The sequence below is a fragment of the Salvelinus sp. IW2-2015 genome, linkage group LG26 (genome assembly GCF_002910315.2).
Source record: "Salvelinus sp. IW2-2015 linkage group LG26, ASM291031v2, whole genome shotgun sequence".
NCBI classification, from domain to species: Eukaryota; Metazoa; Chordata; class Actinopteri; order Salmoniformes; family Salmonidae; genus Salvelinus; species Salvelinus sp. IW2-2015.
The window spans coordinates 20,320,909-20,347,674 of NC_036866.1; the positions used below are offsets into that span (position 1 = coordinate 20,320,909).

At 43.5% G+C, this 26,766-nt stretch overlaps 2 protein-coding genes across 2 annotated transcripts; both read right to left on the bottom strand.

Annotated features, from left to right (window-relative positions):
- Positions 1-1,134: 1,134 nt before the first annotated feature.
- Positions 1,135-14,167, bottom strand: LOC111952726 (alanine--tRNA ligase, cytoplasmic). Its single transcript, XM_070435019.1, is given in 23 exon segments — positions 1,135-1,318; positions 1,459-1,568; positions 1,694-1,771; positions 2,051-2,212; positions 2,391-2,521; positions 2,524-2,584; positions 2,709-2,822; positions 2,948-3,126; positions 3,257-3,409; positions 3,860-3,929; positions 3,931-3,968; positions 4,076-4,227; positions 4,339-4,415; positions 4,492-4,659; positions 4,754-4,859; positions 4,861-4,896; positions 5,077-5,212; positions 5,215-5,257; positions 5,906-5,921; positions 8,329-8,474; positions 8,674-8,862; positions 9,214-9,330; positions 14,162-14,167. Coding segments are annotated over 23 exon segments (2,472 nt in total).
- Positions 13,931-26,454, bottom strand: tgm2l (transglutaminase 2, like). The gene is given in 13 exon segments (XM_023970743.2): positions 13,931-14,385; positions 19,864-20,000; positions 20,178-20,338; positions 20,607-20,873; positions 21,076-21,318; positions 21,467-21,570; positions 21,675-21,813; positions 23,031-23,208; positions 23,300-23,428; positions 24,043-24,161; positions 24,538-24,768; positions 24,934-25,104; positions 26,186-26,454. Coding segments are annotated over 13 exon segments (2,043 nt in total). The 5' UTR covers positions 26,202-26,454; the 3' UTR covers positions 13,931-14,237.
- Between the last annotated feature and the right edge of the window lie 312 nt (positions 26,455-26,766).

A 26,766-nucleotide genomic window follows, 5' to 3' on the forward strand; every position in this document is an offset into this window, starting at 1 on the left:
ACAGACATAATTCAAACAGTTTTAGAAACTTCAGAGTGTTTTCTATCCAATACTAATAATAATATGCATATATTAGCAACTATGACTGAGGAGCAGGCCGTTTACTCTGGGCACCTCTGTGCACCTTTCATCCAAGCTACTCAATACTGCCCCTGCAGCCATAAGAAGGTAAGTGGGGTAGTAGGAGCAGAGACAACATCTGCCCTGTACTAAAGCTTGACATCTTTACCTAGCATCTGACTGACCAGTCAAACAGGTCATCTTACAGTACCATTGCCCATTAACTACAGGAGAAGAGAGATCTAACTACTAGTATTRGTGGACAGAATGCAACAGAAATCAAGCGTTACCAGTATTTTCATTCCACAACATGGAATGCATCAGACATGGACCAATCACAATGCATTCCTAGGAAGTGGCAATAAAATGCATTTCACAGATTTGACAATGTCATGTCATCCACGTAATTAATTAATTTACAATTATTTATTGGACACTACATATGAAAGAGACAACAAGACTGTTACAAAGCTAGCGGCACTTACAGATGCTAAGGTTGCTTCTGCCTTTCATGGCTACTGTAGTAGGTGTGAATCTACATTACAATCTCCCCACAGTCAGGGCAGGGAAGTGAGACACAAACACAATGACATGGAGAGACCACTGGAATAGAGAGGAACAGGCAATGAACAGAAGCAGTTTACCATGGAAATACTCAATCATTAGTTTAAAAGGGATGGTTTAAGAGGATAGTTGTTGGGCTTTGACTACTAGAGGACAGATCAGGTAGGAGGCTGTCGGGTTAGCATCTCGCATACACCGATCATCATTCAGTTACRCAATCAAAGTGATTAGCCTCCTTTGAGCACACAGACCATTGAAGGAGCCATCAGAATTGTGCATCGGCTCAAACCTTGATATCCTCCTTAAATTGCAGATGCATCTCCCTTTCAGAGAAAGAGACAGAGGGCTTGTGCATCTTCTTACCTTTCTAACCATTAGATGGGTGAATGTTCATTTACAATTTCCTGCCTGGAATGTCCAGTCCAGAGTCACAGAGAACAGAGCTGGAACATTCCAGTGGGGGTGGTAAGTTTTTTCCCTACAATCCTTCACCACACCCCAGTCTCCATATTAGTTTTCACCCAGTTTAAGGCAGGCAAACTGGTTGGCCATCTGTGGTGTCTTTGCTATACAGTGTGTGTTCCTGCCAGTGCCCTGGGCAGACATATCCTTGCCACCACCCTTGCCATCCATCAGAGGGCTAAGCTCCTGCACACACTCACTGGCCTTCAGACCTCGGTTGGCAACATCTTGGTAGAGGAGAGTCAACAGATAAGATACTGTCCCAACAAAATATGCAAGTTATTGCATTAAGCACAAATAAGGAGCTCATCTGTGAATTATGGTGTGAATGGATGCAAATACACATGTAGGTTAGACGAATGGCTTACCTGGGGAACCTGGCATAAACAGATGATCTTTCCAGCTTCATTGTCTACTGTGAAGAGCATAGCAGCAGTCTGGGGGGACTGGGTCTTCAGCAGCTTCAGAGACTCATTCAGAGCCTGGGACAGAGAGATGCAGACAAACACCAGGTTAGAATTACACTTCTGATTAGAATTGAGGGATCTCTGTGCTGTGTTGTGGTGTTGTAGTTTTTGGGATGCCTTAGAAAATATGCTATTGTTACCTTGGCAGAGACTCCATTTTCCATCTCCATGACTACCAGTGGCTGATCCATGACGCAAAGGTGAGAGGTCATAGGCCACTGAAAGTATGAGTAGGGGTATGTTATTTTCTGTTTGATCAAGTTTGTATTTACACAGATCTATGGTTTCTGGTGTTATTGATCTCAGGCCTTTTGTCTATTGTTTTATTTTCTCATTCCTGGGCTGCTTTGCTTCTTCTTTGGCAAACAACACCATTGCACCTTAACATTCCGCCTATCTCCCTTTTATTGGTATACAATATGTCACCCCAAGGCGCCTGTCATTATTTTCTCCTCCTCACAGAATACAATGTTTTCAAGCACGTATTACCAAGTCACTGTGTTGTTGCAGTCTCTGGGCATAGCGGTGATCTCCCAGTGGGAGAAAGATGAGATGAGGGAGGCTTTGAAGGGACTGAAGAAGACCATGGATGACCTGGACCGTTCCAACAAGGCTGATGTCCAGAAGAGGGTGAGAGAGAGCGGGGTGCCAGGTCTAGGCTAAGAGGGGTTGATAGAGGTTTTATGACCGTGTGAAGGGATTAGTACGTCAGAAAATTGTATGCAGGGCCATTCTATAAGTATTGTTTTTCATGGTTGAGCTGGTATTTCATTGCTATGTGCTCTCCTCCCCCAGGTTCTTGAAAAGACCAAGGAGATGATTGACAGCAGTCCTAACCAGCATGGCACAGGCAATCTTCTCTGTGCGTCGCACCGCTCCTGTGCGCAGAGCACCCTTGGCGGTGAAGTCAAAGTGCAGGCGGTCAGGAGCCACCAGGGAGCCACGCTGGTCAGCCTCTCCCAGGACCCCCGCAGGGTAAAGTTCAGGATGTGGGTGGCAGTGTGGTTACTTTTGATGGGCCTATGACCAGCCTGGGAGAGAGGCAGTGGAGGTTGGACAATAGAGAGAGATGTAATGAATTTCTTTCAATACCAAGTCAGTTGAGAAAATATCTCAAAACTGAGTCATAAAATGTACTTTTGAGTGATGTATTACCTCATACACGTGCAGGATGACGCAATTGCCCACCTCCAGAGTGCCATAAACCGTTCCTACAAGCTGCACATATCCACCACGAACCTGAGTGTTCTTCACTGTGAACTCCATCCTCTGAGGAAGGGAGTAAAATGTGGTGTGATATGGACCTCTCCTCCCTGTGGCTTGTCCTTACATTGTTTCAACGGTTTGATATGCTTGTTACAATAACGGCCATAGTTTGATTGTCCTGTCCTTACGTCATCTCCAGAGTCGTCCTTCCTCAGCATGTAGCCCCCGTTAAAGCTCTGTCCTCCCTGCTCAGCATAGAATGAGGTATGGTCCAGCAGAACCCCACACTCCTGCCCTGTCATTACTTCATCCACGAAGGCACACTCCCTTCTCAGAGCCAGTACTCTCCCCACAGCCTGCTCAAACTGTGGGACAACCACAGAAACATATAAAGAGATTAAAACACTGACACAAGCAAGAAACTGATTTGAATAAATATCAAGCAAACCATCTTTGAGTTGGTTAATGAAATTGAGTTGATTTTGTTTGTGTCTTACCATATTTGCCACTGTCATCAGCACTGTAGCTGTACTTGGGTGAGTCGTCAGTAGCAGCGATGCCCTTATTGCGTAGGTCCTCGGTGGCATAGATGTCCAGCATGATGTGGTCCTCATCCCCAGAGCCCTTCCCTGGGACATGGAGGAGAAAGCCTTAGCCCAAATCCCCAATCTCAGTTCTATTTCCATTGCAAAAAACCTGCAACTAACTTTACTCTAATGCTGGATCAGTCATTCATTATGCTGAAGCATCATACTCATTCTTTGGATAGAAAGCCAACTTGCATGTTTAGCACCGATATCATATGGCTTTATTGAAGTGATTTTGACCTTCACTCCTATGTGGAAAGGAGCTTTTCAGTATGAATTACCACTGCAATGTGATGGATCTGTAATGTACTGTAAATACTGATTTATCTAATCAGCAGAGCAAGGCACTTCTCACTTAATAGTGCAATACTGACTGAGAAATGCTGACAGATAGGAAAGCATTCCTGTCTTTGTACATCCGCAAGTCAGTACTCAAGACAGGCAAATTCACAAACTCCCATGCCAATCCAAGGCTCTATCTTTTCTACTGGTCACCATTTCTCCAACATCCACCATCATCCCCCTCTGTAACGTCCACCATCATCCCCCTCTCCTCAGCGATGAGGGCAGTGAGATCCATTGGGGAAACCGTATGTGTTATACAGCAACCAGGCTGTGTCACCTACACAGGGAGAGAAAGAGGAGAGAAATGGGTTCAGAAACATTCTGTTTTGACAACAACTTAAATGTTTCTAATTGATCCCATATTCTAATGTGGCCCTTCAGTACCAGGGATGGTCTTGCTGTCTCCCAGACTCTGGATCTTTCTGTCCAGGATCTTTCGCCCCCTGCTGAGTGTCTTGAGGAACTGCTCCTCCTCCTCATTGACGATATCCTTCACCATGTCATGGTCCTTCTTCAGCTCAGGGACGTCATCACCTTGGAGAGAGGGGACCGCAGAGGAAGACAGGTAAGGGAGGATGACTAAGAGGGAGAGAGAGATACAGATAGTTAATAACATGAAGAGTAGGAGTGGGATGAGATTCCATACTAGGCACTCTACCACCACATCAACTAAGGTGGCAAAGAAGCCTCTATGAGTACCCAGCTTCTCGTGAGAGCAACACAACTGCACACAAACAGTGGGAGAGGGTTAACATGTGCACATTAACAGACTGATGTTCAGACAAGCATAGATCAAAGACAGCCAGACAGTTAAAAGGGCACCCTCTCCCTGTGTTGTCTGGCCTGCCCTCATCAGAGAGGGCGATGGTGATGGTGCGGGCGTGGTCWGCCAGGACACAGTAGGCTATGTCAATGCCATTTACGTCCTCAGCACCAACCGTTCCTGTGTAGTCCCTAGCTCCTGTGCCCTGTTTGGAACAACCACAGTGGTACAGTCAGCTAGGCCATTCAGAGCACAGAGAACACATGATTCAATTAATAATGACTGGCAGTGGTGCTTGCCTTCATGATGGCCTGGAAGTAGGGGATGAACAGGTCTGTGTCATAGTTGGACATGTTGTTCTGCAGAACAGAGACAAGACGCTCCAGACCCATGCCTGTATCAACACTTCATAGGCAGGGGATTCAGCTCTGTCTCAGACTCCCTGGTGAGGGGGAAACAGGTTCAGTGACATCATAATGCTTGTATGTGACTGTGCGCATCTGCATATGTATTATACAGGACTTGAACTGTATGAACTTGAACAGGAGTAAGGCACCATGTGCGCATACGTTTATTACACATAAGACAGCTTATTGCAAGCCACTTATTTTCAATGTTTTACCTGTTGAACTGGGTGAACACCAGGTTCCAGATCTCCAGCACGTTGGGGTCGTCCATATGGACCAGGCAGGTAGCATCTRTCCCCCCGATACGGTCAAAGTGAATCTCACTGCAGGGCCCACAAGGACCTGTGTCCGCATCTCCCAGAAGTTATCCTTCATGCTGCCTGGCAGAATACGAGCCTGTCACCCAGAGAGGACACACAGGTAAAACAGGTGAGACCCAGAGGTGAGACAGAGAGGACACAGTGGGAGCAGGTAGGGAGGGAATGAAGGCACAGAGCGAGAAAATTACTGTTTTTGTAACCAGTAGAGTGCCATCTTCAGGTTTGAAAAGGTTACCGTACCCTGAGAGTAGAGGTCGACCGATTATGATTTTACAACTCCGATACCGATTATTCAATGACCAAAAAAAGCCAATACCGATTAATCGGCCGATTTTTATATATATATATTTGTAATAATGACAATTACAACAATACTGAATGAACAATGAACACTTTTATTTTAACTTAAAACCTTTCTGGACTACCCATCCCGGATCCGGGATCATTCTCATCAGAAACGCTGACTAGCATAGCCTAGCCTAGCGCCACAGGGATATAATATAATTTCATGAAATCACAAGTCCAATACAGCAAATGAAAGATAAACATCTTGTGAATCCAGCCAACATGTCCGATTTTTAAAATGTTTTACAGCGAAAACACAACATATATTTATGTTAGCTCACCACAATAGCCCAAAACACAACGCCATTTTTTCACCATAAAGATAGCTTTCACAAAACCCACAAATAGAGATAAAATGAATCACTAACCTTTGAACAACTTCATCAGATGACAGTCTTATGACATCCTGTTATACAATACATTTATGTTTTGTTCGAAAATGTGCATATTTATAGCTACAAATCGTGGTTTTACATTGCCGCCATGGTCACAAATGGCACCAAAATGTTCGGAGAAATTTTAGACAGCCACGTAATCTAACAGAAAAACTCATCATAAACTTTGCTGAAAAATACATGTTGTACATATAATTAAAGATACACTGGTTCTTAATGCAACCGCTGTGTTATATTTAAAAAAAATAACTTTAGTAAAAAGCACAGCATGCAATAATCTGAGACAGCGCTCKGCCATTCTCCGCCATGTTGGAGTCAAAAGAGTCAACAAAAATACGAAATAACATCATAAATATTCCCTTACCTTTGATGAACTTTCATCAGAATGCAGTGCCAGGAATCCTAGTTCCACAATAAATCGTTGTTTTGTTTTAGAATGTCCATTTCTTCTGTCGAATTAGCAACTTTGGCTAGCATGTGTAGCTCACGTGTCCATGAAGATTTGACGCATGAACGAAAAATTCAAAAAGTGATAATAAAAGTCGAATAAACTGGTCAAACTCAGTTGAGAATCCATCTTTAGGATGTTTTTCTCATATATATCCAATAACGTCCCAGACGGAGCATTTCTTCGTGTCTACCTAACGCATTGCAGACAAAGATATGACAAGCCCTAAGTGCGTAGCCAAATACTGCCAATATGGCTGACCTCTCACTCCAACGACTCTCATCCGGTCCCACAGAAGGCTAGACACTTCATTCCACGTTCTACTGCCTGTTGACATCTAGTGGAAGGCGTATGAAGTGCATACAGATCCATAAATACAAGACAATTGAATAGGCGATGCCTTTCACAGAGACCCATTTCAGAATTTTCACTTCCTATTTGGAAGTTTGCCTGCCAAATGAGTTCTGTTTTACTCACAGATATAATTCAAACAGTTTTTAGAAACTTCAGAGTGTTTTCTATCCAATAGTAATAATAATATGCATATCATATGATCTTGGACAGAGTACAAGGCCGTTTAAATTGGGCACAATTTGTAATTGAAAAAAAGCTAACATTTAAGTGCCTTACTCAGAACATATGGTTCCTTTTAACATGAGTCTTCAATATTCCCAATTAAGAAGTTTTAGGTTGTAATTATTATAGGACTATTTCTCTCTATACCATTTGTATTTCATACACCTTTGACTATTGGATGTTCTTATAGGCACTTTAGTATTGCCGGCCTAATCTCGGGAGTTGATAGTCTTGAAGTCATAAACAGCGCTGTGCTTCAAGCATTGCTAAGAGCTGCTGGCAAACGCAGTAAAGTGCTGTTTGAATGAATGCTTACAAGCCTACTGCTGCCTATCACCGCTCAGTCAGACTGCTCTATCAAATATCAAGTCATATAGTTAATTATAATAAACACACAGAAATACATTAATATGGTAAAATCCGGAAACTATCATTTAGAAAACAAAAKGTTTATTCTTTCAGTGAAATACAGAACTGTTCCGTATTTTATCGAACGGGTGGCAACCCTAAGTCTAATTATTGATGTTACATTGCATCACCTTCAATGTTATGTCATAATTATGTAAAATTCTGTAAAATTAATTACGGTCTTTGTTAGGAAGAAATGAGCTTCACACAGTTTGCAACGAGCCAGATGGCCCAAACTGCTGCATATACCCTGACTCTGCTTGCACTGAATGCAAGAGAAGTGACACAATTTCCCTAGTTAATATTGCCTGCTAACATTAATTTCTTTTAACTACATATGCAGGTTAAAAAAATATATACTTGTGTATTGATTTTAAGAAAGGCATGGATGTTTATGGTTAGATATATTTGTGCAACGATTGTGCTTTATTGGTGAATGCGCTTTTGTTAAATCATCACCTGTTTTGCGAAGTTGAAGTAGGCTGTGATTCGATGATAAATTAACAGGCACCGCATTGATTATATGCAACGCAGAACAAGCTAGTTAACCTCTTAATATCATCAACCATGTGTAGTTATAACTAGTGATTATGTGAAGATTGATTGTTTTTTATAAGATAAGTTTAATGCTAGCTAGCAACTACCTTGGCTCCTTGCAGCCACAAGGTCCTTTTGATGCTGCACTCGTGTAACAGGTGGTCAGCCTGCCACAGTCTCCTCGTGGATTGCAATGTAATTGGTCATAATCGGCACCCAAAAAGGCCGATTACCGATTGTTATGAAAACTTGAAATCGGCCCAAGCCGATTAATCGGTCGACCTCTACCTGAGAGACTTATCAACCAACACATAGTGTTACTAACCACATTAACAAGAGTAGAAATGGGTCAGGATATTTGTATCATTCAGGTAGATTTGGATACCTAATAGCCCTATTAGTTCTGACCAGAACTTCCTACTCTTGAAACTCACTCACCCAAGGTCCAGCCAGATCTGTTTACACTACAGATCCGGCTCCAGCCCAGCTTCTTCGTGACCCCCGAAGTAGGTGACATACAAGCACTCGATGGGAATCCCAAACTCCTTAGTCAGCAACTCCAGGGCCATGGTACAGGCAAGGTGCTGCAGGGAGAGGAGTCAGCAGGAAAGGAAATGAGAGAAAGCAATTAATCTTTCTAACACGCATCCACATTTACATATTGTTAATCGTTGACACACATCAACACCTTCCATCTTGAGAGACTTGTTAAATGTTGCTGAATCATAACAGGTCAGAAGACAACACTATCTAACAGGCGTTTGGTTGGTCTGCTTGATTTACCTTAAAGTAGTCTCCAAAGGACCAGGAGCCCAGCATCTCAAAGAAGGTGTGGTGGTACACGTTCTTGCCCAAATCATCCAGGTCATTGTGCTTGCCCCCAGCGCAGATGCACTTCTGTGTGTTAGCTGCATGCTTGAGTCTGGCCATGGGGTGGGACGGGTCAATGGTGTTCAGGAAAACAGGTTTGAAATGGGAGGGGTTGGTGTGGGGAGAGAGAGGGTAGATAAGAAAGATGGAGCGATAACCATTGGGATGAGTACAAGTTGGACTTTCTTCAAATAGTCTAATAACAGTACAACTGAAAAAAAGCTTTGAATATGGAAAAAACTGATATCAGGAGAGTGGAACTGGTATCTAGCTACTAGAACACATCTGCTTCAGGACAAGACACTCCCAGAGTGTATAATTCCACTTTGCTAAGACATAGTCACTAAGGTGAGAGGTCGTGATTAGCCAATGGGGCCACACTAACTATGGACCTGCAGAAGGGAGGGAGGGGGTAGGGATAGTTGGATGGGCGGTGATATTATTGTAGCGTACCTGGTTCATGCCAGCATTGGCGAAGAGTAGTGTGAGGTCGTCCAAAGGTATGGTGGCGGACGAGTGGACATACTGGTGGTCATAAAGACGGAAGAAGTCAATGAACTTCTCACGGATCTGAGCATTTTGTTGATATCGTTCATTATGGTAAGTAGCCTATACTAGAGAAATATTACATTTTATATCAAATTAGTTTGCTAATATGGGTGGTTGTTAATGGGGCAATTACCTTCACCACTGACTGTTCAAGTTTTACAGCTGGCTAGGCAGCTATAAATTCATTGAACTCCCTTTGATATTATAAACTTTAATGCAAACCATACAGTTTACATACACTTAGGTTGGAGTCATTAAAACTTGTTTTTCAACCACTCCACAAATGTATTGTTAACAAACTATAATTTTGCCAAGTCGGTTAGGACATCTACTTTGTGCATGACACAAGTAATTTTTCCAACAATTGTTTACAGACAGATTATTTCACATAGAATTCACTGTATCACAATTCCAGTGGGCCAGAAGTTTACATACACTAAGTTGACATGGCCTTTAAACAGCTTGGAAAATTCCAGAAAATTATGTCATGGCTTTAGAAGCTTCTGATAGTCTAATTGACATCATTTGAGTCAATTGGAGGTGTACCTGTGGATGTATTTCAAGGCATACCTTCAAACTCAGTGCCTCTTTGCTTGACATCATGGGAAAATCAAAAGAAATCAGCCAAGACCTCAGAAAAAAATGGTAGACCTCCACAAGTCTGGTTCATCCTTGGGAGCAATTTCCAAATGCCTGAAGGTACCACGTTCATCTGTACAAACAATAAAACGCAAGTATWAACACCATGGGACCACGCAGTCATCATACCGCTCAGGAAGGAGACGCGATCTGTCTCCTAGAGATGAACGTACTTTGGTGCGAAAATTCCAAATCAATCCCAGAACAACAGCAAAGGACCTTGTGAAGATGCTGGAGGAAAGATGCTGGAGGAAACGAGTTGACATAACCTGAAAGGTCGCTCAGCCAGGAAAAAAACACTGCTCAAAAACCGCCATAAAAAAGCCAGACTATGGTTTGCAACTGCACATGGGGACAAAGATCGTACTTTTTTGGAGAGTTCTGATGAAACAAAAATAGAACTGTTTGGCCATAATGACCATCGTTATGTTTGGAGGAAAAAGGGGGAGGCTTGCAAACTGAAGAACACCATCCCAACCGTGACGCACGGGGGTGGCAGCATCATGTTGTGGAGGTGCATCATGTTGTGGTGCACTTCACAAAATAGATGGCATCATGAGGCAGGAAAATTATGTGGATATATTGAAGCAACATTTCAAGACATCAGTCAGGAAGTTAAAGCTTGGTCGCAAATGGGTCTTCCAATTGGACAATGACCCCAAGCAWACTTCCAAAGTTGTGGCAAAATGGCTTAAGGACAACACAGTCAAGGTATTGGAGTGGCCATCACAAAGCCCTGGCCTCAATCCCATTGAAAATTTGTGGGCAGAACTGAAAAAGCGTGTCCGAGTAAGGAGGCCTACAAACCTGACTCAGTTACACCAGCTCTGTCAGGAGGAACGGGCCAAAGTTTACCCAATTTATTGTGGGAAGCTTGTGAAAGGCTACCCGAAACATTTGACCCAAGTTAAGCAATTTAAAGGCAATGCTACCAAATACTAATTGAGTGTATGTAAACTTCTGACCCACTGGGAACGTGATGAAAGAAATAAAAGCTGAAATAAATCATTCTCTCTACTATTATTCTGACATTTCACATTCTTAAAATAAATTGGTGATCCTAACTGATCTAAAACAGGACATTTTTACTCAGATTAAATGTCAGGAATTGTGAAAAACTGAGTTAAAATGTATTTGGCTAAGGTGTATGTAAACTTCCGTCTTCAACTGTAGGTATGCACGTCAGCTTCGACATCGGTTTTGCACATCGGCGTTAAACTAGACATCGGGCTGATGCCAATGTTGGCATTTATAGCTAATATCGMCCGATTCCGATATGTTCACCGATATATCGTGCATCCCTAAATATTAGATTTTTTAGTGTTGCACCATTATTTTTACATAAAAGCTATATACAATTTCAGTATCATGTCTTAAGAGTGATGAACAGTGCCATCACCGTGGCTTCCGCAATGGATAAATCGACTGAGACAGCCGTAAATCTTGTGCACCATGAAAAAAAGAAAAAATAATTGCGACTGTTCAAAAGAGACCAGGCCGGGATTTGAGAAGTCAATGAGAGAAGTGAAAAACTCTTCCTTAGTTGTTCAATTTCTCTAAAACTAAAGGCACAACCTAGATTCGAGCCAATGTCTTAAGCAGTTGAAAAATGTTATTACTCCAACCACGTGAGTGACGAACGTATTAATTTTCGCCAAAAACAACSTTGTATCAAAGGAGTGCCTTGGATTTGAGGACCTGCACATGCGCAGTATGGCGCTAGATGACCGTTCGACCAGATGATGCGTTCTACGCATAGTTGCGGTGAAGAGGTCAATTGAACTCGACCAAAACAATGGAATTGCCATGGAAACACGTGGGGGAAAGAGCTGTGGGGGGGAAAGATCCTGAGTCTCCTCATTGCCCCCCAGCAAAATTAGACGACATTTAGGCTATTGTTTGTATGTGTATTTCACACTATGTTGAGGTAAAAATCWYYGTATAATGATTGTATGGGGATGTCAACCCTAACACATGTTCTTGTCATCGTTACCAATCAACTGAATTACAGTTAAAAACGAATTTGATTACAGCCACCGAGTTCGGTATGCTAGCTGTGCTAACCAGCTTATGTGAACGGGAGTTAGCATTTAGCAGTCACTTCTTCTTAACATGAATAGAGACAGCTTCTACATGTTATGCAACGAAAACAGCCAAACATATCCAAATCGGACTTACAGTGCATTCAGAAAGAATTCAAAACCCTTCCCCTTTTCCACATTTTGTTACGTAACAGCTTTATTCTAAAATCGATTAAATAAAATGTTTTCCTCATCAATCTACACACAATAACCCATCATGACAAAGCGAAAACAGTTTGTTTTTTTTGCAATTAAAAAAAAACTAAAACAGAAATACCTTATTAACATAAGTATTCAGACCCTTTGCTATGAGACTCAAATGAGCTCAGGTGCATCCTGTTTCCATTGATCATCCTTGAGATGTTTCTACAACTTGATTGGAGTCCACCRGTGGTAAATTTAATAGATTGGACATGATTTGGAAAGGCACACACCGGTCTATATAAGGTCCCACTGTTGACAGTGCATGTCAGAGCAAAAACCATGACATGAGATCGAAGGAATTGTCCATAGAGCTCCGAGACAGGATTGTGTCGAGGCCCAGACCTGGGGAAGGGTACCAAAAACCATTTCTGCAGCATTGAAGGTTCTTCCATTCTTAAAATGGAAGAAGTTTGGAACCACCAAGACTCTTCCTAGAGCTGGCCGCCCGACCAAACTGAGCAATCGGGGAAGAAGGGACTTGGTCACTGTGAAAGAGCTCCAGAGTTCCGCGGTGGAGATGTTAGGACCTTCCTGAAGGACAACCATCTCTGCAGCACTTCCCCAATCAGGCCTTTATGGTAGAGTGGCCAGATAGAAGCCACTCCTCAATAAAAGGCACTCCTCAGTAAAAGGCACATGACAGACTGCTTGTAGTTTGCCAAAAGGCACCTATAGGACTCTTAGACCATGAGAAAGAAGGTTCTCAGGCCTGATGAAACCAAGATTGAACTCTTTGGCCTGAATGCCAAGTGTCACGCCTGGAGGAAACCTGGCACCATCCCTACGGTGAAGCATGGTGGTTGCAGCAATATGCTGTGGGGATGTTTTTCAGCGTCAGGAAAACTAATCGGGATCGAGGGAAAGATGAACCGAGCAAAGTACAGAGAGATCTTTGATGAAAACCTGCTCCAGAGCATTCAGGACCTCAGACTGGGGTGAAGGTTCACCTTCCAACAGGACAACAACCCTAAGCACACTGCCAAGACAACGCAGGAGTGGCTTCAGTTCAAGTCTCTGAATGTCCTTGAGTGGCCCAGTCAGAGCCCAGACTTGAACCCAATCAAACATCTCTGGAGAGACCTGAAAATACCTGTGCAGCGATGCTCTCCATCCAACCCGACAGAGCTTGAGAGGATCTGCAGAGAAGAATAGGAGAAACTCCCCAAATACAGCTGTGCCAAGCCTGTTTACATCATAACCAAGAAGACTCGAGGCTGTAATCGCTGGTTAAAGAGCTTTAACAAAGTACTGAGTAAAGGGTCTGAATACTTATGTAAATGTGATATTTCCATTTTAAATTTTTTATGAATTTGCAAACATTTCTACAAACCTGCTTTGGTATTTTGGGATATTGTGTGTAGATTGATGAGGGGGAAAAAACAATCTAATCAATTTTAGAATAAAGCTGTAACGTAACAAAATGTGGAAAAAGTCACGGGGGTCTGAATACTTTCCAAATATAATTCATTATGTTTAGCTGGAAAATGTAGGCTTTGATGAAGGTAATTGCTTAATTAATTAGTGCTGGGTATGTTCTGATGGGAGGGGCTTCCCCTACAAAAGGAGCCTCTCTTTCAGTTCAAGGGGGGAACCATTTTGGTTTGTTTTTAAGCTGTCTCCATAATGCATACTTAGGATGGCAGTACTGTTGTTTTTCTTCCGGATTCACTATATAAATAAACACCCTTGCACAGAAGTACTTTTGCCATCTTTTTATTTGATAGAGGTTAGGTTTTTCAGTTTAGCCTTCTGGCCTACTCTACGTGACAAAGGGTATGGTTACATTAGTCTCACAAATAGATTTAGTCTCCGGACTCTAGCAATACTTTTGGATTCAGAGACCCATCTTTCTTTGCCAAGGCTTGTAAATCCCTTCATAAGATCATCAAGAACAATAGAAAAAAACAACACATGATTTTGCAACTCACTTTCATTTTGCATTTACAGGGTAATTTTTTTTATATAGAAATATACATGATATGATATACATTGTTAATTGACAGTTCACTTGTTTCTCACAATCAAAGTGGCAATGCCTTTGACATCCCTTATTCTGTCTGCATCAAAGTCGACCATCAGTTTTCTCAGGCCTGCTCGGGTGGGCTTGAAGGACAACTTGACCTTGACCTCTTGACCTGGTCCAATGTCATCTCTGTAGGAGAAAAGAGATTGTTTCACTACAAGCACACATTGTTCTTTCAATTCAGTCTTGCTCTGTTCCACTAACGGTTAAAATACTAACGGAGGTCTCCTGCTGTGTTCAACGAGACCATGTCAAACATGTCACGCTATACTGAACAAAAATATAAACGCAACATGGAAAGTGTTGGTCTCATGTTTCATGAGCTGAAATAAAAGATCCCAGCATTTTTCCATATGCACAAAAAGCTTATTTCTCTCAAATTTTGGGCACTCATTTGTTTACATACCTGTTAGTGAACATTTTGKCTTTGTCAAGATAATCTACATGACAGGTGTGGAATATCAAAAACATGATTAAACAGCAGGATCATTACACAGGTGTGCCTTGTGCTGTGGACAATAAAAGGCACTAAAATGTGCAGTTTTGTCACACAACACAATGCCACAGATGCCTCAAGTTTTGAGGGAGGGTGCAGTTGGCATGCTGACTGCAGGAATGTCCACCAGAGCTGTTGCCATTGTTGCCATTGTTGCCGTTGTTCATTTCTTTACCATAAACTGCTTCCGTCTTTTTAGAGAATTTGGCAGTACTTCCAACCGGCCTCACAACCGCAGACCACATGTAACCACGCCAGCCCAGGACCTCCACATCCAGCTCCTTCACCTGTGTGATCGACTGAGACCAGCCACCTGGACAGCTGATGAAACTGAGGAGTGTTTCTGTCTGTAATAAAGCACTTTTGTGGGTAAAAAACTCATTCTGATTGGCTGGGCCTGGTTTCCCAGTGGGTGGGCCTGGCTCCCAAGTGGGTGGGCCTCTGTCCTCCCAAGCCACCCATGGCTGTGCCCCTGCCTAGTCATGTGAAGTCCAGAGATTAGGGCCTAATTTATTTATTTCATTTGACTGATTTCTTTAAATGAACTGTAACAGTAAAATCGTTTAAATTGTTGCATGTTGCGTTTATATTTTTGTTCAGTGTATTTTAACACCTCTTGCATGGAAGCCAAAAACCAGCTCATTCAGAAACATTGTCTGGTAATAGAAACTTTTTTGTAGCCATATATTTCTGGGAAAGGCCACACAAATTGTTTAACATTCAGGTCTGCTGGAATTTTAAACTCGATTAGCTGCCAGAAATGACAGTTGTGGCTATGTGCTGCTTAGGCTTGGGTGATATACTGTACCTTTTATACCGTATGCCGGGGTATTTCAAAATACAGATGGTATGATTTCAATACTCCCCTGAAAAAGTGTTTATTGGGTTGGGGGAAACTGATACGCCACTGCTTATAAATTAAGTATGACTATAAGAAATTAAGATGTGTCAAATAAATTAATCATCTCAGGACTCCAGCTATGCATTTTGTTTGCTAACTGGRTAGCTATGTGGCTAGATGTCAAAATCAAGCTTCTTGTTTACAGCAGAGACATTCAATCCCCTCCTGGATCAAGATCCCTGCTGCCTAAATTTGTATTTTTTTTGTGTTCTTTTAAATACCGCCCCTTGTGTGCATGCACATTCGGAAATACCACGGATGGAACAATGAGCCAGATATTTCACCGGATGTATAAATGTGAAGCATCCGGTTGATGTTTCCACTCATTACCAAATATGATGATGAGAGGAAGCCCAGTGGCCGCCAGTGGGAGAAGATGGAGCGAGATGGATTTTTGCCGACATTCTGCACATTTTCTCATCTATAAAACATTTGATCTCCATACAGTTTTCTGTTTCCAAAACTAAAATCTGTAACAAACCGAGTGGACTGCATTTTGTAGACTTTACCCTTTGCCAAAGTTTTAAAAATTGCAGTGTTTAGAAGGAGTGCAAGGGCGAATTGAYTATTTCACACGCACATTTCACAGAGTCGATATTCTCTAACAGAAATATGCAAATAAATGCTAGAACACACCAATAGGATTTCACTAGGTCATGCTTGGCTCTGCCCACCTTGCTTGTTCGGCCCACTATGATTAAGTTCTGGTCTATCTTGGGTTATTTATAAAAATCTTTGGTAATACCATATACCCCAGTATGGTACAGAAACGATATGACTGCCCAACCCTAGTGCTGCTATGAAAATGTGGATTTTTTTTTCTTCACACTTGAGCTACATGAGATGACCAAAACATTAAGTAGGCTAGGTCCATCCAGGAAGTGTGATGTTTTGTCAAAGAATGTTAAATTCACCCAGACGGCCAGCAGATAAATTATCCTGTGTTTAGTCTGAGGGCATATGTTTACACTGGCATCTCTTTTTGGAGGTTATGTYTGGTAACATTTGMCCTGRGGTCCTGGAGAGCCACGCGGGCCGGTATAATCATCTTTGGCCTGGGATGAGGAGGATATGTTAGGCTCTCTCTGTCTTTTTAAGGGAGGTGGAGCGAGAGAAAAGCAGATCTTGTTATTTTTACTCATGCAATGCGGTCAGACTATGTCCTTGCTGAGGAATCTACAGTGGCAGCCAAGAGCTCTCAGAGCTCTCTGTCATTCTGTTCACCTGACTTAGAATTCCTCACAATCAAATGTCGACCGCATTATCTACCAAGGGAATTCTCTTTGATTATAATCACAGCCGTATATATTCCCCGCCAAGCAGACACATCGATGGCCCTGAACGAACGTTATCTGACTCTATGTAAACTGGAAACCACACACCCTGAGGCTGCATTCATCGTAGCTGGGGATTTTAACAAGGCTAATCTYAAAACAAAACTCCCTAAATTCTATCAGCATATCGATTGTGCTACCAGGGCTGGTAAAACCCTGGATCATTGTTATTCTAACTTCCGCGATGCATATAAGGCCCTCCCCTGCCCTCCTTTCAAGAAAAGCTGACCACGACTCCATATTGTTGCTTCCAGCCTACAAACAGAAACTAATACAAGAAGCTCCAGCGCTCAGGTCTGTTCAACGCTGGCCCGACCAATCTGATTCCACGCGTCAAGACTGCTTCGATCACGTGGATTGGGATATGTTCCGCATTGCGTTCATTGACGAATACGCTGATTCGGTGAGCGAGTTCATTAGAAAGTGCATCGGTGACATAATACCCACAGCAACGATTAAAACATTCCCAAACCAGAAACCGTGGATTGATGGCAGCATTCGCGTGAAACTGAAAGCGCGAACCACTGCTTTRAACCAGGGCAAGGTGACCGGAAACATGACCGAATACAAACAGTGTAGCTATTCCCTCCGCAAGGCAATCAAACAAGCTAAGTGCCAGTATAGAGATAAAGTAGAGTCGCAATTCAGCAGCTCAGACACAAGAGGTATGTGGCAGGGTCTACAGTCAATCACAGATTACAAAAAGAAAACCATCCCCGTCGCAGACCAGGATATCTTGCTCCCAGACAGACTAAATAACTTCTTTGCTCACTTTGAGGACAATACAGTGCCACTGACACGGCCCGCTACCAAAACCTGCGGGCTCTCCTTCACTGCAGCCGAGGTGAGTAAAACATTAAACGTGTTAACCCTCGCAAGGCTGCAGGCCCAGACGCCATTCCCAGCCGCGTCCTCAGAGCATGCGCAGACCAGCTGGCTGGTGTGTTTACGGACATATTCAATCAATCCTTATCCCAGTCTGCTGTTCTTGAAGCCACAATGGTGGCTTCAAGAGGGCCACCATTGTTCCTGTTCCCAAGAAAGTTAAGGTAACTGAGCTAAACGACTACCGCCCCGTAGCACTCACTTCCGTCATCATTAAGTGCTTTGAGAGACTAGTCAAGGACCATATCACTTCCACCCTACCTGACAACCTAGACCCACTCCAATTTGCTTACCGACCCAATAGGTCCACAGACGACGCAATCGCCATCATACTGCACACTGCCCTAACCCATCTGGACAAGAGGAATACCTATGTGAGAATGCTGTTCATTGACTATAGCTCAGCATTTAACACCATAGTTCCCTCCAAACTCGTCATCAAGCTCGAGACCCTGGGTCTCGACCCCGCCCAGTGCAACTGGGTACTGGACTTCCTGACGGGCCGCCCCCAGGTGGTGAGGGTAGGTAACAACATCTCCACCCCGCTGATCCTCAACACTGGGGCCCCACAAGAGGGCGTTCTGAGCCCTCTCCTGTACTCCCGGTTCACCCACGACTGCGTGGCCATGCACGCCTCCAACTCAATCATCAAGTTTGCAGACGACACTACAGTGGTAGGCTTGATTACCAACAACGACGAGACGGCCTACAGGGAGGAGGTGAGGGCCCTCGGAGTGTGGTGTCAGGAAAATAACCTCACACTCAACGTCAACAAAACAAAGGAGATGATTGTGGACTTCAGGACAGCAGAGGGAGCACCCCCCTATCCACATCGACGGACAGTAGTGAGAAGGTGGATTGTTTTAAGTTCCTCGGCGTACACATCACGGACAACCTGAATTGGTCCACCCACACAGACAGCGTTGAAGAAGGCGCAGCAGCAACCTCAGGAGGCTGAAGAAATTTGGCTTGTCACCAAAGCACTCACAAACTTTTACAGATGCACAATCGAGAGCATCTGTCGGGCTGTATCACCGCCTGGTACGGCAACTGCTCCGCCCATAACCGTAAGGCTCTCCAGTGGGTAGTGAGGTCTGCACAACGCATCACCGGGGCAAACTACCTGCCCTCCAGGACACCTACACCACCCGATGTCACAGGAAGGCCATAAAGATCATCAAGGACAACAACCACCCGAGCCACTGCCTGTTCACCCCGCTATCACCCAGAAAGCGAGGTCAGTACAGGTGCATCAAAGCAGGACCGAGAGACTGAAAAACAGCTTCTATCTCAAGCCATCAGACTGTTAAACAGCCACCACTAACATTTAGTGGCCACTTTAATAATGGGAATGTTGGAAATTTATGTAAAAATGTATCACTAGCCACTTTAAACAATGCCACTTAATATAATGTTTACATACCCTACATTACTCATCTCATATGTATATGTATATACTGTACTCTATATCATCTACTGTATCTTGCCATCTTTATGTAATACGTGTATCACTAGCCACTTTAAACTATGCCACTTTATGTTTATATACCCTACATTACTCATCTCATATGTATATACTGTACTCTATACCATCTACTGCATCTTGCCTATGCCGTTCTGTACCATCACTCATTCATATATCTTTATGTACATATTCTTTATCCCTTTACACTTGTGTGTATAAGGTAGTAGTTGTGGAATTGTTAGGTTAGATTACTCGTTGGTTATTACTACATTGTCGGAACTAGAAGCACAAGCATTTCGCTACACTCGCATTAACATCTGCTAACCAGGTGTATGTGACAAATAAAATTTGATTTGATTTGAGATGCTAGTCCCTCTCTAAATCTTCAGCTGCTGCACAGGGTGCGAGATCTTAAAGAGCCCTGGGTTTTAAACAGTTTCAGGCCTACATACATTCTCTCATTGCTGAAAAAGCATATACAAATTCAATGAAGATTGGATCTCCTCTCTCACATAGAGATACTTACGGTGCTTGGATCTCCCGCGCTGCTGTCAGACCTGCCCCCTCCACAGTAAACACGCCCCCTCTGAGGGTAATAGGCAGTGGATTGGTGAAGCTGATGTGGGCAATCAATTTCCGYGATACAACTGCATCTCCCACTACCTGGAGAAAGAACATGGACAGTGCAGGCATCATCAGAAATTATAATTTCAGTAACAAACAACCTTAAATCAATATACTATAAGCCACTGTTTGCACTTGAACATATCCATTCTCATGACCAGTAGTACTCAATTTAAGCATTGCTTCACCAGAGCCATTTCCAGTTCCAGATAGTACCTTGACATGGAGCTGAGGCATGCTCAGTTGGATGTTGACCTCTTGTAAGACGACTTCGGGCTGGCCGCTGACCTGGAGTAGTGCTGTGACCCTGATCAGGTTATGCTCAGACACACATGCCCCGTAGTGATCGTACCGTAGCCGCAGCACTTCCTTATGAGCTGTGAGAATAATAGGGATGAGAGGAGAAAGTGTGTTATTGTATTGTTTCACACTTTTTCCATGGTATAGTTTTGCACTGTTTACTTGGTTCCTAAACATACAAGAACACCAGGGGTCAGACTGACCCAGTGCCACTAAAAAATAAATCAAACACAGGGTCTCACATTAGTTCAAAGTTTTCAGTCATGATTCTTGATTCCTCTCGCCTATTGCACAATGATAAACTTCACTAAAAAGTTTGATTGTGTGATGGCAGTTGAGGCCCACCTTTCTGGGCTGGCACGGTCAGGCTGGCAGTCTTCCTATGGCACTCCCCCCGGTGGAGGCTGTTGTAGGTGACAGCGTTGGACGTCACAGTCAGCTGCGCTGGGGTGTCCTCTCCACCGACGTTGTGCACCTCCACTATCACATCAAAGTCTGTCCCCAGGATGGCCTGGGCGTGTTTGATCTTCAGCTCCAGCTGCCCTYGTGCTCCATTCGGCTGCGTTACCCGCCGTCCTGCCTTCTCATACACCTCACGCTCTTTCACTGAACCTGGTAGAAAGGAAGGAGGTTGTCATACTGTTAAATTAACGGTGTGTTCGTGTGGTATGTGTCCAAAGTGACACCCTTCCCTTGGGGGTATTTGTAGTGTGTAACAGTCTACTGTACTCTTTAGGTTCTCTTCCCATCTGTGCTAGTATTTGTGCAGGTGTGAACATTACAGTATGTTTGTTTAAAGGAAGGAAGTGAATACCTTCAGGGTATTTGTAATGTTTAGTGATGTCCTCTCTGTAGTCTCCYTACACACTCTTGGTGCTGATGTTTTGGCCAACTGTATTCTGGTTGAGGGAAACTTGTGAGCGTTGGCCATCTGGGTAGACTATCCAGGTGACCAGGTCTGCGTTCACCTCAGAGAACACGAAGGCTGCATCATACTTCATCCCCACATCACCATCCCTTACTGCCTTCACTGGACAGGGCCCACAACAGTACACCCCTGAGAAGGKGGAGATAGGGATGAGGGCAAGAAAAACAACTTTACAGAAAAAACATGTATGAAATGTAACTTCCTGTAGTAGCCCAACCATAAAAAATAGATTTTAGAGGGGCTTAGTAAACCAAGGCTGGTCATGAATATGAAGTACCATCACTCCTCTCCTGTGGGGTGGGATCCAGAGCCTGCCACCCATCATAGCCTTTAGGAAGATCCTCCCTYTCCATCCAGGACTCCACCCAGCAATGGTAGTTCCTACACACACCCACACATACAGTGCTGATTCTGCATAATTCTAAGCTGATATCTAGAAATGAAAGCAACATGAAAACTATAGAAGTGTAGGTTGTGAGCCTTACCAGATCATGTCCTTCCTGCCTTCAGACACACTCTCCAGCTGCTCATCATACAGATAGTCCACATTCAGGTTGCCATCAGTGTCATGGGCAGAGGAGTAGTTTGTAACTGGGCGAGTGGGTATGCCCAGACAGCGAAGAACTYTGTGATGGGTGAGAGAAAGGAACCAATCAGCAAACAGCATATAGTCTGTTTATAGCTTAATATACTGTAGCTGAATGAAATATTTGATAGTGCAAATATAGAACCAGAGAGTGTTAGGAAATTAGCTGAGAGAGAGCCGAAGAGAGAGAGCCATCTTGTGTCAGTGTGTTGTCTCCTATGTTTTTATTTTATTTTTATTTCACCTTTATTTAACCAGGTAGGCCAGTTGAGAACAAGTTCTCATTTACAACTGCGACCTGGCCAAGATAAAGCATAGCATTGCGACACAAACAACAACACAGTTACACATGGAATAAACAAACGTACAGTCAATAAAACAATAGGGYAAAAATCTATATACAGTGTGTGCAAATGAGGTAAGATTAGGGAGGAAAGATAATAAATAGGCCGTAGTGGCGAAGTAATTACAATTTAGCAATTAAACACTGGAATGATAGATGTGCAGAAGATGAATGTGGAAGTAGAGATACTGGGGTGCAAAGGAGAAGAAAAAAATAAAATAATAATAATATGGGGATMAGGTAGTTGGATGGGCTATTTACAGATGGGCTATGTACAMGTGCAGTGATCTGTYAGCTGCTCTGACAGCTGATGCTTAAAGTTAGTGAGGGAGATATGAGTCTCCAGCTTCAGTGATTTTTGCAATTCGTTCCAGTCATTGGCAGCAGAGAACTGGAAGGAACGGCGGCCAAAGGGGGAATAGGCTTTGGGGGTGACCAGTGAAATATACCGCTGGAGCGCGTGCTACGGGTGGGTGCTGCTATGGTGACCAGTGAGCTGAGATAAGGCGGGGCTTTACCTAGCAAAGATTTATAGATGACCTGGAGCCAGTGGGTTTGGCGACYAATATGAAGCGAGGGCCAGCCAGCGAGAGCATACAGGTCGCAGTGGTGGGTAGTATATGGGGCTTTGGTGACAAAACGGATGGCACTGTGATAGACTGCATCCAATTTGCTGAGTAGAGTTTTGGAGGCTGTTTTATAAATGACATCACTGAAGTCAAGGATCGGTAGGATAGTCAGTTTTACGAGGGTATGTTTGGCAYCATGTGTGAAGGATCCTTTGTTGCAAAATAGGAAGCCGATTCTAGATTTAATTTTGGATTGGAGATGCTTAATGTGAYTCTGGAAGGAGAGTTTACYGTCTAACCAGACACCTAGGTATTTGTAATTGTCCACATATGTGTCTCTCACCTGTACAGGCTACGCCTGAGAACACCCAGCACTGTCCGTAGCGCACCCTCTGTGCCCCGGCCTCACTCCAGCGCCTGAGGATGGGCACACTGCCAGTCCAACGTGTGGGCGGCACCCCGTCATCGTACTTCCCGTCCCAACGGCCAGACACCACGCCACGGTCATCATTAGCATTCACCTGCACAGGTGTAGAGTAGGTAGGTTAATTACTGTGAGATTATAACTAATCCCAATGTGTAGAAATAATGAAGTTGAAGGGTGAACCTTACCATGGCAGTAATTGTCCTGCTCACGTACACTGGGTCTGCTCGGTTGGCTGTGTCCATCTCTGGGTTTGTCAGTGCAGCAGGTGAATTGTCCAGGATTTCAAAACAGATGTCCACCACATCTTGTTCAAACTATGAACAATGACATGAGGGATTATACGTAAAAATATTATGAGAATGCATTAAGTGAGCTCATGATGACYTAGATACAAATCTCAAACCAGTGTTAAAAAATACATACATAGAAWTGTTGATTGTGACTGTGACTTTATGTACTTTCTCCTCACTAGATGGAGACAATAAGCCATGCAGGTTGTTTGTCTGTCTCTTTCTCAATTTCTATGTGACTATGTCTCTGTCTCTCTCAGATGAGACAAACCCACGTTTGAGTGGTTGGCATTTTCACACATCCAGTGTAAAAATGTCTTACATCCACCAAAGACATTTCCTCTGCCAGCTGGTGCATGGTGTCTCCAAACGACACCAAGCTGTGACAATTCACACAGGCCACCATCAAGCCTTCAGACTTGACAGAAACCACTGGCTGCCAACACCCACCCACATGCCCCGTTGTTAATCTTTCTGTTTGGAACGCCTCAGCTAGAACTGTGATTCAGGCTGCACATCACTGAGATCTGGTTCTCATTGGATCGATGGGTTGATAATGGGATCAACAGGTTTGGGTTCTCTATTCTGTCTCAGCTGTGTTGGCTGTATGTCCTTCAGAAGTGCTGTTTGTTTGCTACCTGTCCAAAGTTCCAGGGTAGTGAGGAYATCTGGTCCCAGGAACCCTGGTAAAGGAGGCCATTTTCATTCAGGATGTACTCCTCTAGCAGCTCCTCATCAGGGAGGTACACAGAGTCAGCTGGGAGGGAGAAAAACAAAGACCCAGAGAAGAGAGAGGTATTCTTATTGTAGTGATATCACACAACTGGCAACTTTCATATAAGATATCTGATCCACTAATTTCATATTTTTCTATATGTTGTTATAATTTCATGTTCGGCTCAAATGTATTTCAAAGTAATCACAGGGACGGACACAAATACACAACTGAAGACAGTATCTTCCCTGACTCTGACCTTCTGAGAGTGGCACCTCCCTGAGCCCTCCACCTTACCAAAAGAGCAAATAAAACAGGACAGGGTGCAGTGCCACAACACTGAGCACTTTCAATATCTTTACTGATTCAACTAGTGTGTGTGTGCATGTGCACGCAGCGCATGCATGTGTCAGCTCACCTTTGCACCAGGGGTTGAAGAGCAGGTAYAACGACTCTGGTGTTGTCTTCTCCAGGATGTGTCCATCAGGGGAGAGGAGCAGCACTGTCACGCTGTAGATTCCCACAGGGGCGTCTGCTGGGCTGTGGATCGTCAGCAGCACCTCACTCTGAGCCCCCTGCTGGCGGAACCACCACTTGTCACTGCCAGCACGGGCATCCAACACCTTCACAACCACCTCACCCTCCTTACCTAAACACACAAACAAAACCACACATATACTGTCAGTCAAAGCTGTTTTACCAGACCATTTTATTTTTATATCTGTCAATCATAACTAACTCCTCCTCCCACTGTGCAGTAGTATCCACTCTATTGCTGACTTAAGCTTATGGTCCTTGTCCTTGAGTTGCTTACCTAGATGCAAGATCATGGCTAGTTTGTGTTTAGGGGGCAGGGTTGTGAAGCACTGCAAGGCAAGGGAGAAGGGCTGCCCCCTACGAACCAGCAGCCTTTCCACGTCCATCTCCTCTGTACGATGGGCATGGCTGTTCACCTGGCAAAGCAGGTCCATCCCCATGAATACACCTGGAACACAATGAAAGAAAAAGCATAGAGTTCAGTCACTTCTAATAAAAACCTATTCTACTGTATAGTTACAAATAATGAGTTCAAGAGGATGTCTTAGGGGGTAACCAGACCACACCTGTACTATTACTCTTGTAAATATTCATATTTCTAGAGAGATTTCTAGTTTAGTCATACCAATCACAATGGTCCCATGTTGTACAGGTCAAACCACAGAAAGGTCAGACAAGTCATCTATTTGAGCCTGACTATCAGTGTGAGTCATAAAGTCAAGGACCCCACTTAATATTTATAGAAGCTACTGTTGGTAGACAACTCCACTCAAGCATGTGGCACTGTGTGAAAACATTAACATTGCTGTTTTGATATTAAAGGGTTATGACAATGATTGTCAGAAATGTGTGTTAATACTATATTTTAACAGTAGCGCGGGAGAAAGCTTTTTTTAAAGAACAGAGGTGAATAACAAAGTTTGATGCTTTTTGCAGATGTTTTTTTATAAACCATCAAGAAATAAGTAAGTATAGACCTGGTTTGCCAGGTCAGATTGGCACAAAAGAGACCAATCTAAGCCATCAAACTGAAGTCATCCTTCACCCATTCCTGAGGTTAGACACACTTGTGTGCCATATACTATGATCACACACAGAGACAGAGACAGAGACAGACAGAGACACACACAGAGACAAAGACACAGACAGACACACAGACAGAGACAGACACACAGACAGACACACAGACAGCGACAGACCAACTTTCATTTTTGACAAGGAGAAACACAGATATACTGTATATTCTGTTTAAATTTAGAAATGTACACATTTGAGAATAAACTTTGTCAGATAACACCTCTGCTCCATCCTCATATTTGTATGATTAGCGCATGTGAGCCTGTTTTTCTCATGCTCTCCTGGTATGCATTGCTTAAATTAGAATGAGTGACCTTAACACACTGCTGTGAATTCATCCGGCAGCACATTTTTCACAGATATAGAAATTGCTTGTAATATTTGTCTCCTKTACTTCGGAGGGCACTACCAATGGTTTTTAAAAATATGTGAAATAATGGTAAATCCCTTACCGTTTTGGTCAGTCATTCTCCACTCTTTGTGGTGAATAACTCCTCTGTGAATCTTCTCTTCTCTGCCGTGTAACCTCCTTTTATGATAAGTTTGACTCCTCTTTTGTCTTTTCACACAGTCCTGAAGGTGTATGCATCACTTTTCTACCCGTCTCCACCAGGACCCAGTATTTATACTGGAGAGGAATGGCCCTGTCCTAGTGCTCCAACACACATGTTCACCCATACACACCTCCCMTTCACTGTTCTCCCTGACCTCTGACATCACACTCTGTGGAGATCCAGAACAGAGGTGTATCCACAATCTGTGCGTGCGTGTGTGTCTACGTGCGTGATTGGATGCGTGCCCATGCGTGTGTGCGTGTGTGTACAAGCTTGAATTGGGAAGCACAAGCTCTGCCTACTTCAATATTTTACTTCAACTGAAAAAAGCATGAGAGCCCAAATATTTACTATAGTTTGTGTCAGCCGTGTGCGGGAACCTTTTTCTCCCACTGTGATCTAAGCTCAGACACTGTGTTCTTTGTTAAGCGGATAAAGGGTTCAGGGCATAGGGCACACTTTTACTAATCCAACAGTTT